The sequence below is a fragment of the Mobula hypostoma genome, chromosome 16 (assembly GCF_963921235.1).
Source record: "Mobula hypostoma chromosome 16, sMobHyp1.1, whole genome shotgun sequence".
Classification (NCBI taxonomy): domain Eukaryota; kingdom Metazoa; phylum Chordata; class Chondrichthyes; order Myliobatiformes; family Myliobatidae; genus Mobula; species Mobula hypostoma.
The window spans coordinates 635362-650333 of NC_086112.1; the positions used below are offsets into that span (position 1 = coordinate 635362).

Genomic DNA, 14972 nt, shown 5'->3' on the forward strand with positions numbered 1-14972 from the left:
GTTTGAGTTGTAAGGAACAGATGGACAGAATGTCATTAAGGATGTCATATAGGAAGAATATCATTAAGCTGGAAACAGTGTGGTAAAGCTTCAGACTGGAAGACTTAGACCATGAGACATAGGAACAGAATTAGGCCCAACAAGTCTGCTCCACAATTTCATTAATGCTAATTTATTATCCGCCTCATTATTATCCTACTTGAGATATAAGGAGAGATTGTGTAGGCTGGGTCTCTCTTCCCTAGAGCAAAGTAAATTGAGGCACAATATGCCTCATGAGACAACTGAGTGGGTAGTTTGTGGGGTGTCGTACTCCTTCTGTGTGCTTCCAGCCTATGGCCTTGTGCTTTTCAATGTGCTTATGAATTATTCTTCTCCACATTGAAGGGTGAAGAGTTTTCTTTTTTTTTAGGTTTTGATGACATCTTTAAATCTTTCCCACTGTTCTTCCAATGACGCAGCTTGGAACAGAGCATCTGTATCAGGGGAAGAGGGTGTGTCTAAATGATGAAACCTGCCTAATGGAACAACCTGAATAAAATAACAGATTAGAAAGGAAAATTATCAAAAGTGCTGGTGTTTAGATCAAGTGCATTTGATTGTGTGGGTATAGAATTTCAGCTGCACTTATGCTAAATCAGTCCCGTGCATCACATCGTAGGAAGAAAATATTACCCTGGAGGGAGTCCATAGGAGAATTGCCAGGAAGACATCTGAACAAGAATTAAACTATGAGGAGAAGAGCTTGCATTAATGAAGGATGAATTTTCTAAAATGTTGGAAGTTAATAGACGACTTGATAGAAATTATCATGAGGAGCTAATGGGGTTGATAGAGTGAAATGATTCTCATTACTGGGATCTAGGATCGGGTAGGTTTGGTCTGAAAAACTACAGCTAAGCCTTTTAGTCATGAAGTTTAGAACACCTGAATGCTCAGTGGATGTTAGATTTTTGGAACTCTTCATCAAATGGTCATTGATGATAAATTTCAAATCTGAGATTAATAGAATTGTGTTATTCATAATGATGTTAAAGCTCATTTGATCATGGAACAGGTTGATGTGCTGAATGCCGACTGCCGTTCCAGTGTCCCAGAGGTATAGTCTTTGGTATAAGAGTCTAAGATATTCTATCCTTTTTCACATAATTTTCTGAGTAATTACTGGTTGTTGCATAAACAACCAATGACCTTGCAATAATTCATCAGCTGTGAAATATATTCAAAACTTAATTTAATCGACAGTAAAGAATTTTTTTTTCTCTGTAAAAGCGCCACATCATAAAAAAGTTAGAATTGATTTGAAATCACTGTCACATCCTGAAAATTCTGGAGCCTAATGAATGGAGAACTGATCACTTTGTGAATTTGCGTTTCATAGCCAGAGTCTTTTAAACATGAAGTATGCAATATTTTGACTATTTTTCACTACACTGTATCTGCTCAGGTCTCCAGCTTTTGTAAATTGGAAAGACATGGTTGATGATTTAAATTATAAGAAATTAGATTAAAAGCAGTATGACATTTTTCAAGAAGGCTATTGCTAAGTACGATAAATTTAAGATAATGGGATGAAATGAAAACAGTCTTTTCAAGGACCAAATTTAAAGTGCTAGCAAATAAAACTGTGTGTATTGCAGAGGGATTACAGGTACTTTTCATTACCAAGGTTTCGTAAATCTGGGTGAGGGATCCAATTTCACATCTCTTCATATATACCTGTGTTTGCATTTGACCTTGCCAGATAGCTGCAGAAACACTAAGACACAGTTTTCCATACTGCTGAATGCACTGTCAGGTTAACAAGCATCCAACAGCATGGATTTAAGATTGAAGTTGAATGATACATTGGACGACATAGATTTGAGAAAGAAATCCTTCAACCTCAACGAGAGCCTGTTTGCCTCTGCATCCAATTGTTCCATGTCTCTGCCAACTCTCAACACCTTCGGTATCATCAGAGTGGTCATCACTTTCATCCTTTTCATCTTTTCTGTTGGTATGAATATAATATTTCTGGTGAAACAGAACAAGAAGAAAGCATCACGACTCAAAACACTGCTGAACAGCCTTACAGCAGCCAACCTGGTGGAGACTGTGATTATCATGCCAATGGATGGCACCTGGATAATCACGGTACAGTGGCACGGTGGAGAGTTCCTCTGCAAGGCCCAAAACTTCCTCAAGCTCTTCTCCATGTATTGTCCTGCTTTTATGGTGGTAGTGATCAGCTTGGATCGTTACTTGGTGATTACAAAACCCTTGAAAAGCATAACTTCTGGGGTCCACACCGGAAAGTATATGATTGCTGCAGTTTGGCTCTTTAGTCTGATCTTGGCTTTGCCTCAGGTAATCACTCTATGTTAATGTGTATGACTTTTAATATCATTATTGTATGGGGTGATATGATTTCAAACTCAGCTGATAGAGCAAAAACCTTTTTATATAGAAGCATTCATTTATATTTGGTATCAAGAGGCAATCAACACTCGTGTTTCATAGAAACATAGAAACATAGAAAATAGGTGCAGGAGTAGGCCATTTGGCCCTTCAAGCCTGCACCGCCATTTATTATGATCATGGCTGATCATCCAACTCAGAACCCTCCCCCTGCCTTCCCTCCATACCCCCTGATCCCTTTAGCCACAAGGGCCATATCTAACTCCCTCTTAAATATAGCCAATGAACTGGCCTCAACTGTTTCCTGTGGCAGAGAATTCCACAGAATCACCACTCTCTGTGTGAAGAAGTTTTTCTTAATCTCGGTCCTAAAAGGCTTCCCCTTTATCCTCAAACTGTGACCCCTCGTTCTGGACTTCCCCAACATCGGGAACAATATTCCTGCATCTAGCCTGTCCAATCCCTTTAGGATTTTATACTTTTCAATCTGATCCCCCCCTCAATCTTCTAAATTTCAATGAGTACAAGCCCAGTTCATCCAGTCTTTCTTCATATGAAAGTCCTGCCATCCCAGGAATCAATCTGGTGAACCTTCTTTGTACTCCCTCTATGGCAAGGATGTCTTTCCTCAGATTAGGGGACCAAAACTGCACACAATACTCCAGGTGTGGTCTCACCAAGGCCTTGTACAACTGCAGTAGTACCTCCCTGCTCCTGTACTCGAATCCTCTTGCTATAAATGCCAGCATACCATTCACCTTTTTCACCGCCCGCTGTACCTGCATGCCCACTTTCAATGACTGGTGTATAATGACACCCAGGTCTCGTTGCACCTCCCCTTTTCCTAATCAGCCACCATTCAGATAATAATCTGTTTTCCTATTTTTGCCACCAAAGTGGATAACTTCACATTTATCCACATTAAATTGCATCTGCCATGAATTCGCCCACTCACCCAACCTATCCAAGTCACTCTGCATCCTCTTAGCATCCTCCTCACAGCTAACACTGCCACCCAGCTTCGTGTCATCCGCAAACTTGGAGATGCTGCATTTAATTCCCTCATCCAAGTCATTAATATATATTGTAAACAACTGGGGTCCCAGCACTGAGCCTTGCGGTACCCCACTAGTCACTGCCTACCATTCTGAAAAGGTCCCGTTTATTCCCACTCTTTGCTTCCTGTCTGCCAACCAATTCTCTATCCACATCAATACCTTACCCCCAATACTGTGTGCTTTAAGTTTGCACACTAATCTCCTGTATGGGACCTTGTCAAAAGCCTTTTGAAAATCCAAATATACCACATCCACTGGTTTCATTTACTGAAGGAGGATGTGGGCTAGACCAGCATTATTGCCCGTTCATTTTACCCACTCGAAGATGCTGATGAGCCATATTCTTGATCTACTGTAGCTCTTCTAGTAGAAGATACTCCTGTAAAGCTACGTATGGGTGAGGATTTCTAAGAAGTAGATTCAATAACAATTAAGGACTGGTGCATTTTCCGCTCTGGGTGTTGTGTGACCTAGCGAGGAACCTTCTAGTGGTGACAAACCCATGTGCCTATTGCACTTCATAGGTTTGGGTGTGTGGGGCTGGGAGGTGCTGTCTGAGCAGCTTGAGGGGGGCTGCTATAGCAGCAATGGTCTATTGGTGACTGAATGAATGTTTAGGGTGTGGATAGGGGGCTGATTATTCAGCTGCATGGAAAACTGTATCATACTAGATTGTAAGGGCTCAAATTGGTCTGCTTGTTGAAGGAACGGTTAAGAACTGTCAGACTGCAGACCCAAATGCTTGGTCTGTACTTAGTGTCAAGGCGCATGGTGGAATATTACATACAGTTGACATCAGGCTAAAAGTCTACCCTTTCCACGTGGAATGTGTGTTCCCTTCCACAGCCAATAGCCAGAATGGTGGAATATCTTTTAACATTCTTCAGTTTCCAAAGCAACACACAAAATGCAGGTTCAACTCAGCAAGTCAGGCAGCATCTATGGAAATAAATAAACAGTCAATGTTTCGGGTGAAGACCCTTTTTCAGGACTGGAAAAGAAGGGAGAAGACACCCAGTGAATTCCAGTGAGGTGGTCACTCCTGAGGTGCAGGTAGCTGCGTGATCACCAGGAAAAGCAAGGGGATTAGCCAAAGAATTACTCTGTGCCTATTCCCTTTACTACAGGTAAATATCTTTGGATACCATTGCCAGGATGACCTACTGGGTTACCAGCAGCTATTAGGTCTGTGGCACTGTGATCTGCTTAAGTTTCAATGGGAAAGAGTGCAGTTAGATGGAACAATGGTGCTAGGAAATTTGCCAAATGGGGGCTATGAAGCTTGTGAAGACAGTGGACCGCTCCAGGGAGCTGTTGAAGATGTCTGTTAGAACCTCTGTTAACTGGCTGCACAGTCTCTCAGGACTTGACCTAGTATATTATCAGTTCTTGCAACAATACATGGATTGATGCTGGCTTGGGTCTGCCACACATCAGTGCAGCCAGACAGAGTGCCTACTTCTCAGGGGGAGGTGGAAGCCGTCCTCGCCAGCGCATCAGTCCATGCACAGAAGACATTCAGCCTATTGGGAAGAGAGTGAGTGTCACTGGTGTGCAGTCCCTTATGGTCTGAATGCCCTGTCACATGCTCCTTGTGTCTCTGGAGTCACAGAAATTGCGGTACATCAGAATCAGATTTAATATCACCGACATACGACATGAAATTTATTAAATTAGCCGCAGCAGTACCATGTAATGCAGGATGATATAGGAAAAAAAAGTAAGTCAATTACAGCAAGTATATATATGTAAATTAAATGGTTGAATTTAGAATAGTGCAAAAACAGAACTAATAAAAAAAAAGTGAGGTAGTGTTCACAGGTTCAATATCCATTTAGGAATTGATGGCAGTAGGGAAGAAGCTGTTCCTGAATCACTGAATGTGTGCCTTCAGGCTTCTGTACCTCCTCCCTGATGGTAACAGTGAGAAGAAGGCATGTCTTGGATGATTGGGGCTCTTAAGAATGGATGCTGCCTTTCTGAGGCATCACTCCTTAAAGATATCTTGGATACTATGAAGGCTAGTACAGAAGCTGGAACTGATTTATTTTACACATTTCTGTAGCTTCTTTCGATCCTGTGCAGAAGAACCCACAGCGCCCCCCCCCCCCCCACCATACCAGACAGGGATGCAGCCTTTCAGAATGCTTTCCATGGTATTTCAGTAGAAGTTTTTGAATGTTTTATGTGACAAACAAAACTCCTAATGAAATATAGCTGCTGTCTTGCCTTCTTTATTCAATTCGATTCAACTTTAAGTGTCATTTAACCATACATGAATACTCATGAATACAGCCAAATGAGACAGCGTTACTAAGGGGCCAAGGTGCAAAGACACATTACCAATAGTCATACACAAGATCACAATCATGTAATAAGAGTCCCAACGCCCACACCGCCCCCCAACCTGTGATGCTGCGGATTGATGCATACAAGTCAGGTTGGTGTTGAATCACAAGAGAGGGAGTTTGTTGAATGTCTGTGAGATGGCTTTTTAGAGCAGATTGTGCTTGAGCCTACTAGAGGAAAGGATAGCAAAACACACAAAATGCTGGAGGAACTCAGCAGGTTAGGCAGCAACAATGGAAAAAGGTATAGCTGATGTTTTGGGCCGAGACCCTTTGGCAGGACTGGAGAAAAAAAGATGAGGAGTAAATTTAAAAGGTCGGGGAGAGGAAGGAGAAACACCAGGTGACAGGTGAAATTGGAGAGGGGAGGGGTGAAGTAAAGAGCTGAGAAGTTGATCGGTGAAAGAGATATGGGGCTGGAGAAGGGAGAGTCCAATAGGAGAGAACATAAGGTCATAGAAGAAAGAAAAGTGGGGAGGAGCACCAGAGGGAGGTGATGGGCAGACAAGGAGATGAGATGAGAGAGGGAAAAGGGGATGGAGGATGGTGAAGGGGGAGGGGAGGACATCACCAGAAGTTCGAGAAATCAATGTTCATGCCATCAGGTTGGAGGCCTTCCAGATGGAATATAGGGTGTTATTCCTCCACCCTGAGTGTGGCCTCGTCACAACAGTAGAGGAGGCCATGGACTAACGTATTGGAATGGGAATGGAAATGCAATTAAAATGTGTGGCCACTGAGAGATCCTACTTTCTCTGGCAGATGGAGCATAAGTGCATGGTGAAGTGGTCTCCCATTCTAGGTCGGGTCTCACTGATATAGGGGAGGCCACACCAGGAGCACCAGACACAGTATATGACCCCAACAGACTCACAGCTGAAGTGTTGCCTCATCTGGAAGGACTGTTTGGGGCTCTGAATGGTAGTGAGGGAGGAGGTGTAGGGGCAGGTTGGCACTTGTTCCGCTTGCAAGGTTAAGTGCCAGGAGGGAGATCAGTGAATGGACCAGGGAGTCATGTAGGGAGCGATCCCTGCTGAAAGCAGAAAGTGGGGGTGGGGGAGGGAAAGGTGTGCTTGGTGGAGGGATCCCATTGGAGATGACAGTAGTTCCAGAGAATTATATACTGGATGTGGAAGCTGGTGGGGTGGTAGGTGAAATGGCTATCTTACATTGGGTGTTGTGTAATAACTCCGATTTTATTAGTCAGCTTAATGTAAAGGAACCCTTGAGAGGCAGTGATCATAATATGATTAAATTCATACTGCAATTTGAGAGGGAGAAGCATACAACGGTACTAGAAGGTTTGTAAACCCTGTAGAATTTTCTCTATTACTGCATAAATATGACCTAAAATGTGATCAGATCTTCATGCATCCTAAAACTAGATAAAGATAATCCAATTAAATAAATAACACAAAAACATTATGCTTATTCATTTATTTATTGAGGAAAATGATCCAATATTACTGGTATTTATTGGAAAAAGTATATGAACCTCTGAAGTAATACCTTCTACAAAAGCTATTTGGAGTCAGGTGTTCCGGTCAATGAGATGGGATTGGAGGTGAGAGTTGTAGAGGTGCCTGCCCTATAAAAAAGACACAAAGTCATGTTACTGACCAAGCCTGCCCTTCTCAAGAAAGATATGTTTATGTGCACCATGCCTCGATCAAAACAACTTTCAGAGGATCTTAGAAGAAGAATTGCAGAGATGAATCAAGCTGGAAAAGACTACAACAGCATTTCTAAAGACCGGTGTGTTTATCAGTCCACAATAGGAGAAATTATCTACAAATGGAGGAAAGAGTACTCTTGCTACTCTCCCAAGGAGTGGGGATCCTGCAAAAATCATACTAAGCACAATGTCCAAAGCTGAAGGAGTTGACAAAAAACAAGGGTAACAACAAAAGACCTCCAGAAATCTCTAGAACTTGCTAAAGTCACTGTTCGTGGGTCCACTATAAGAAAAACACTGAACATGAATGGTGTTCATGGAAGGACACAATGGAGGAAACCACTGCTCTCCAAATAAAAGATTGCTGCACATCTCAAGTTTGCAAAAGACGACCTGAATGTTCTACAATATTTCTGGGACAATGTTCTGTGGACAGATGAGACAGAAGTTGAAGTTTTTGGCAGAAATGCCAAAAAACATAGCACAAAAAACATATGTTTGGAGGAAAAGGGGCATTGCGCACCAACACCAAAACTTCATCCCAACTGTGAAGCATGTGGAATGAACATCATGGTTTTGGGCTGCCTCAGGGCCTGGGCAGTTTGCAATCGTTGAATTAAATGAATTCAAATTTGTATCAAAACATTTTACAGGAGGGTGTCAGGGTAGCAGTCTATCACCTGAAGCTCAATAGAAGTTGGATAATGCAACAATGACCTGAGAGTCAAGAGTAAATCAACCACAGAATGATTTAAGATAAGGTTGGATAGATTTTTGCATAGTAGGGGAAATAAGGGTGATGGGGAAAAGGCAGGTAGGTGGAGATGAGTCCATGGCCAGATCAGCCATGATCTTATTGAATGGTGGAGCAGGCTTGAATGGCCAAATGGCCTACTCCTTCTCCTATTTCTTATGTTCTTATGTTAACAAGGAGAATACTCGTGTTTTGGAATGGCCAGGTTGAAGTCCTGACCTTAATTCTATTGAAATGTTGTGGAAGGACCTGAAGGAAGCAGTTCATGCAAGGAAATCCACCAGAGCTAAAGCAGTTTTGTGAGGAGGAATGGGCTAAAATTCCTCCAAGCTGATGTGCAAGACTCATCAACAGTTACTGGAAATGTTTGACAGAAGTTATTGCTGTACAGCGGGGTCACACTAGTTACTGAGAGCAAAGATCCACATACTTTTTCCAACATATACATGTAATATTGCATCATTTTTCTCAATAAATACATGAACAAGTATAATGTTTAGGTGTTCATCAGTCACTGAAGGTAAGCATGCAGGTACAGCAGGCAGTGAAGAAAGCTAATGGCATGCTGGCCTTCATAACCAGGAGAATTGAGTATAGGTGCAAAGAGGTCCTTCTGCGGTTGTACAGAGCCCTGGTGAGACCACACCTGGAATATTGTGTACAGTTTTGGTCTTCAAATTTGAGGAAGGACATTCTAGCTATTGAGGGAGTACAGCGTAGGTTCACGAGGTTAATTCCCGGGATGGAGGGACTGTCATACGTTAAAAGATTGGAGCGACTGGGGTTGTATACACTGGAACTTAGAAGGATGAGAGGGGATCTGATTGAAACATATAAGATTAATAAGGGATTGGACACGCTAGAGGCAGGAAACATGTTCCTGATGTTGGCGGGAGTCCATTTCCAGAGGCCACAGTTTAAGAATAAGGGGTAGACAATTTAGAACAGAGTTGAGGAAAAACTTTTTCACATAGAGGGTTGTGGTTCTGTGGAATGCTCTGCCTCAGAAGGCAGTGGAGGCCAATTCTCTGGAATTCTTTCAAAAAAGAGTTAGATAGAGCTCTTAAAGATAGCGGAGTGAAGGGATATGGGGAGAAGGTAAGAAAAGGGTACTGATTGTGGATGATCAGCCATGATCACAGTGAATGGTGGGGGGGTTCGAAGGGCTGAATAGCCTACTCCTGCACCTATTGTCTGTTGTCTATTGTTTTTTGTGTTATTTATTTCTAGTTTTAAAACATATGAAAGATCTGATCACATTTTAGGTCATATTTGTGCAGAAATAGAAAAAATTCTATCGGGCTCAGAAACATTCTAGCACCACTTTAAGTCACATGTATCAGAATCACAATGGAATAAAGGGAATCACAGAGGCATGAGGGAGGAGCCTGCCCAGGTGGATTGGAGGGAGATACTGGCGGGGATGACAGCAGAACAGAGATGGCTGAAGTTTCTGGGAATAGTTCACAAGGTGCTGGATAGGCACACTATATCCCACAGAAGTCGTTCTCAAATGGCAGGTCAAGGCAACCGTGGCTGACAAGCGAAGTTGAGGACTGCATAAAAGCCAAGGAAAAGGCACATAAGGTAACAAAAGTGAGAGGGAAGTTGGATAATTGTGGAGCTTTTAAAATAAACAAAAGGTAACTAAAAAAACTGTAAGAAGGGATAAAGTAAAATATGAAGGCAAACTAGCCAATAATATAAAGCAGAACACCAAAACATTTTTTTCAGTTTTATAAAGAATAAAAGGGAGACGAGAGTTGATATTGGACCACTGGAAAGTGATACTGGTGAGGTAGTAATGGGGGCAAAGAAATGGCAGATGAACGATAAGTACTTTGCGTTAGCCTTCACTGTGGAAGACACTAGCAATGTGCCAGAGGTCTGTGAGTATCAGGGAGCAGGAGTGAGTGCTATTACTATTACAAAGGAAATAGTGCCAGGCAAACTGAAAGGTCTTCAGGAGGCTAAGTCACTAGGACCAGATAGACTACATCCCAGAGTCCTGAAAGAGTGCCGAAGAGATAACTAATGCATTGTGCTGCAGGTTTTCTATGTTTCTATGTTTCTATCTCTGTTCTAAATGAACGTCCCCTGTTCTGAAGCTGTGTCCTTTGGTCCTAGACTCCCTCACTGCAGAACAAGGGGTCACAGGTCACAGTTTGAGGATAAAGGGGAAGCTTTTTAGGACCGAGATGAGGAAAATCTTCTTCACACAGAGAGTGGTGAATCTGTGGAATTCTCTGCCACAGGAAACAGTTGAGGCCAGTTCATTGGCTATATTTAAGAGGGAGTTAGATATGGCCCTTGTGGCTAAAGGGATCAGGGGGTATGGGGGGAAGGCTGGTACAGGGTTCTGAGTTGGATGATCAGCCATGATCAGACTGAATAGCAGTGCAGGCTCGAAGGGCCGAATGGCCTACTCCTGCAGCTATTTTCTATGTTTCTATGTTTCTAAGAATCACTTGATTCAAGCATGGTCCTGGAGGACTGGAAAATTGTAAATGTCACTCCATTCTTTAAGAAGGGAGGAAGACAAAAGGGACGAAATTATAGGGCAGTTAGCCTAACCTCAGTGCTTGGGAAAGTATTGGAGTCCATTACTAAGGGCAAGGTTTCAGGGTACTTGAAGACTAATGATAAAATAAGTCAAAGTCAGTATGATTTCTGTAAAGGGAAATCTTGCCTGACATATCTGAGGAATTCTTCAAAGAAGTAACAAGTAGGTTGGAGATGGAGAGTCATTTACTTAGATTTTCAGAAGGCATTTGATAAAATCCAAGATAAAATAAAATCCTCTGGACTTACAGGAATTTTATCGCAAGATAAAATCCTCTGGACTTACAGGAATTGTATTAGCATGGCTAGAGGAATGGCTGACAGGCAAAAAGCAGTGAGTGTGAATAAAGGGAACCTGTTCTGGTTGGCTGCTAGTGACTCGTTGTGTTCCTCAGGGGTCAGTTATGGAACCACTACTTTTTACATTGTCAATGATTTGGATAGTGGAATTGATGGCTTTGTGGCAAAGTTTGCGGATGATAGGAAGGTAAGTGGAGAGGTAGGTACTGCTGAGGTAGTCCAATGTAATTGCGGCAGGACTTAGAAAATTTGGAAGACTGGCCAAAAACATGGCAAATGGAATACAGTGTTGGGAAGTGTATGATAATGAATTTTGGTAAAAGGAATAATAGTGCAAGCTATTATCTAAATGGGGAGAAAGTTCAAATATCAGAGGTGCAAAGGGTCTTAGGAGACCTCGTTTAAGACTCCCAGAAGGTTAATTCACAGATTGAGTCTATGGTAAGGAAGGCAAAGGCAAATGCAATGCTGGCATTTATTTCAAGGGGAATAGAATATAAAAACAAGGAGATAATGCTGAAGCTTTAAAAGACACTTGTCAGGCCGCACTTGGTGTATTGTCAACAGTTTTGGGCACCATACCTCAGAAAGGATGTGTTGTCATTGGAGAGAGTCCAAAGGAGGTTCACAAGGGTGACTCCAGGAATGAATGGGGTTAACATATGAGGAGCATTTGGCAGCTTTGGTCCTGTACTCACTGAAATTTGGAAGAATGGATGGGAATATCATTGAAACCGACCGAATGCAAGGTTGTTGCTGCTACACCACTCAAATACCCAGTATATCTCACTCCAGTACAGCCTCTCGCATCCATCTGAGATTATGGTTATATCAATGGTTATATCATCAGCAAATTTATAGACGGTGTTTGAGCTATACCTAGTTCCATAGTCATGGTTATTGAGAGAATAGAGCAGTCATTTAAGTACACACCCCTGAGGTATACCAGTGTTGATAGTCAGCGGGGATATTCTCTGTGAATAATTCCATTTTGCCCTCCTGCTGCTGTGGGAAAGCGCAGGTCTTGCTGCCCTGCGAGCTGGCTTTGAGGAAAGAGAAGCAGAATAAACAGTGTAAAGACAGTAAGGTAGAAGGGCTGAAATGTGTGTACCTCAATGCAAGAAGCATCAGGAACAAAGGTGATGAACTGAGAGCTTGGATACATACATGGAATTATGATGTAGTGGCCATCTTGGCTGGCACCAGGGCAGGAATGGATTCTCAATATTCCTGGATCTCAGTGCTTTAAAAGGGATAGAGAGGGCAGAAAAAGAGGAGGAGGGGTGGCATTACTGGTCAGGGATACTATTACAGTTACAGAAAGGGTGGGTAATGTAGCAGGATCCTCTTTTGAGTCAATATGGGTGGAAGTCAGGAACAGGAAGGGAGCAGTTACTCTACTGGGGGTATTCTATAGGCCCGCTGGTAGCAGCAGAGATACAGAGGAGCAGATTGGGAGGCAGATTTTGGAAAGGTGCAAAAATAGCAGGGTTGTTATCATGGGTGACTTTAACTTCCCTAATATTGATTGGCACCTGATTAGTTCTAAGGGTTTAGATGGGGCAGAATTTGTTAAGTGTGTCCAGGATGGATTCCTGTCACAGTATGTGGACAGGCTGACCAGGGGGAATGTCATACTAGATCTAGTACTAGGTAATGAACCGGGTCAGGTCACAGATCTCTCAGTGGGTGAGCATCTGGGGGACAGTGACCACCGCTCCCTGGCCTTTATAATTACCATGGAAAAGGATAGAATCAAAGAGGACAGGAAAATTTTTAATTGGGGAAAGGCAAATCATGAGGCTATAAGGCTAGAACTTGCGGGTGTGAATTGGGATGATGTTTTTGCAGGGAAATGTACTATGGACATGTGGTCGATGTTTAGAGATCTCTTGCGGGATGTAAGGGATAAATTTGTCCCGGCGAGGAAGATAAAGAATGGTAGGGTGAATAAACCATGGGTGACAAGTGAGGTGGAAAATCTAGTCAGGAGGAAGAAGGCAGCATACATGAGGTTTAGGAAGCAAGGATCAGCTGGGTCTATTGAGGAATATAGGGAAGCAAGAAAGGAGCTTAAGGAGGGGCTGAGAAGAGCAAGAAGGGGGCATGAGAGGGCCTTGGCGAGTAGGGTAAAGGAAAACCGCAAGGCATTCTTCAATTATGTGAAGAAAAAAAGGATGACAGGAGTGAAGGTAGGACCGATTAGAGATAAAGGTGGGAAGATGTGCCTGGAGGCTGTGGAAGTGAGCGAGGTCCTCAATGAATACTTCTCTTCGGTATTCACCAATGAGTGGAAATTGATGATGGTGAGGACAATATGAGCGAGATTGATGTTCTGGAGCATGCTGATATTAAGGGAGAGGAGGTGTTGGAGTTGTTAAAATACATTAGGACAGATAAGTCCCTGGGGCCTGATGGAATATTCCCCAGGCTGCTCCACGAGGCGAGAGAAGAGATTGATGAGCCTCTGGCTAGGATCTTTATGTCCTCGTTGTCCACGGGAATGGTACCGGAGGATTGGAGGGAGGTGAATGTTGTTCCCTTGTTCAAAAAAGGTAGTAGGGATAGTCCCGGTAATTATAGACCAGTGAGCCTTACGTCTGTGGAGGGAAAGCTGTGGAAAAGTTTCTTAGAGATAGGATCTATAGGCATTTAGAGAATCATGGTCTGATCAGGGACAGTCAGCATGGCTTTGTGAAGGGCAGATCGTGTCTAACAAGCCTGATAGAGTTCTTTGAGGTGATGACTAGGCATATAGATGACGGTAGTGTAGTGGATGTGATCTATATGGATTTTAGTAAGGCATTTGACAAGGTTCCACACGGTAGGCTTATTCAGAAAGTTAGAAGGCATTGGATCCAGGGAAGTTTGGCCAGGTGGATTCAGAATTGGCTTGCCTGCAGAAGGCAGAGGGTGGTGGTGGAGGGAGTACATTCAGATTGGAGGATTGTGACTAGTGGTGTCCCACAAGGATCTGTTCTGGGACCTCTACTTTTTGTGATTTTTATTAACGACCTGGATGTGGGGGTAGAAGGGTGGGTTGGCAAGTTTGCAGATGACACAAAGGTTGGTGGTGTTGTAGTTAGTGTAGAGGATTGTCAAAGATTGCAGAGAGACATTTATAGGATGCAGAAGTGGACTGAGAAGTGGCAGATGAAGTTCAACCCGGATAAGTGTGAGGTGGTACACTTTGGAAGGACAAACTCCAAGGCAGAGTACAAAGTAAATGGCAGGATTCTTGGTAGTGTGGAGGAGCAGAGGGATCTCGGGGTACATGTCCACAGCTCCCTGAAAGTTGCCTCATAGGTAGATAGGGTAGTTAAGAAAGCTTATGGGGTGTTAGCTTTCATAAGTCAAGAGATAGAGTTTAAGAGTCGCGATATAATGATGCAGCTCTATAAAACTCTGGTTAGGCCACACTTGGAATATTGTGTCCAGTTCTGGTCACCTCACTATATGAAGGATGTGGAAGCATTGGAAAGGGGACAGAGGAGATTTACCAGGATGCTGCCTGGTTTAGAAAGTATGCATTATGATCAGAGATTAAGGGAGCTAGGGCTTTACTCTTTGGAGAGAAGGAGGGTGAGAGGAGACATGATAGAGGTGTATAAGATAATAAGAGGAATAGATAGAGTGGATAGCCAGCGCCTCTTCCCCAGGGCACCACTGCTCAATACAAGAGGACATGGCTTTAAGGTAAGGGGTGGGAAGTTCAAGGGGGATATTAGAGGAAGGTTTTAGGAGGAATCTAAGATGGGGGCTTATATGGGAGGCAGGGTTTGAGGGTCGGCACAACGTTGTGGGCCAAAGGGCCTGTACTGTGCTATACTATTCTATGTTCTATGTTCTAAACCCCGATCTGAAAGCAGCATCCA

General features: G+C 43.0%; 1 protein-coding gene across 1 annotated transcript in view; it reads left to right on the top strand.

Annotated features, from left to right (window-relative positions):
• The first annotated feature begins 1818 nt into the window (after positions 1 to 1818).
• Positions 1819 to 14972, top strand: part of LOC134357615 (gonadotropin-releasing hormone receptor-like) — a 28705-nt gene continuing 15551 nt past the window's right edge. The window contains exon 1 of the mRNA XM_063069239.1: positions 1819 to 2349. Within this exon, the coding sequence (XP_062925309.1) occupies positions 1819 to 2349 (531 nt within the window). The remainder of the gene's footprint in view (positions 2350 to 14972) is intronic.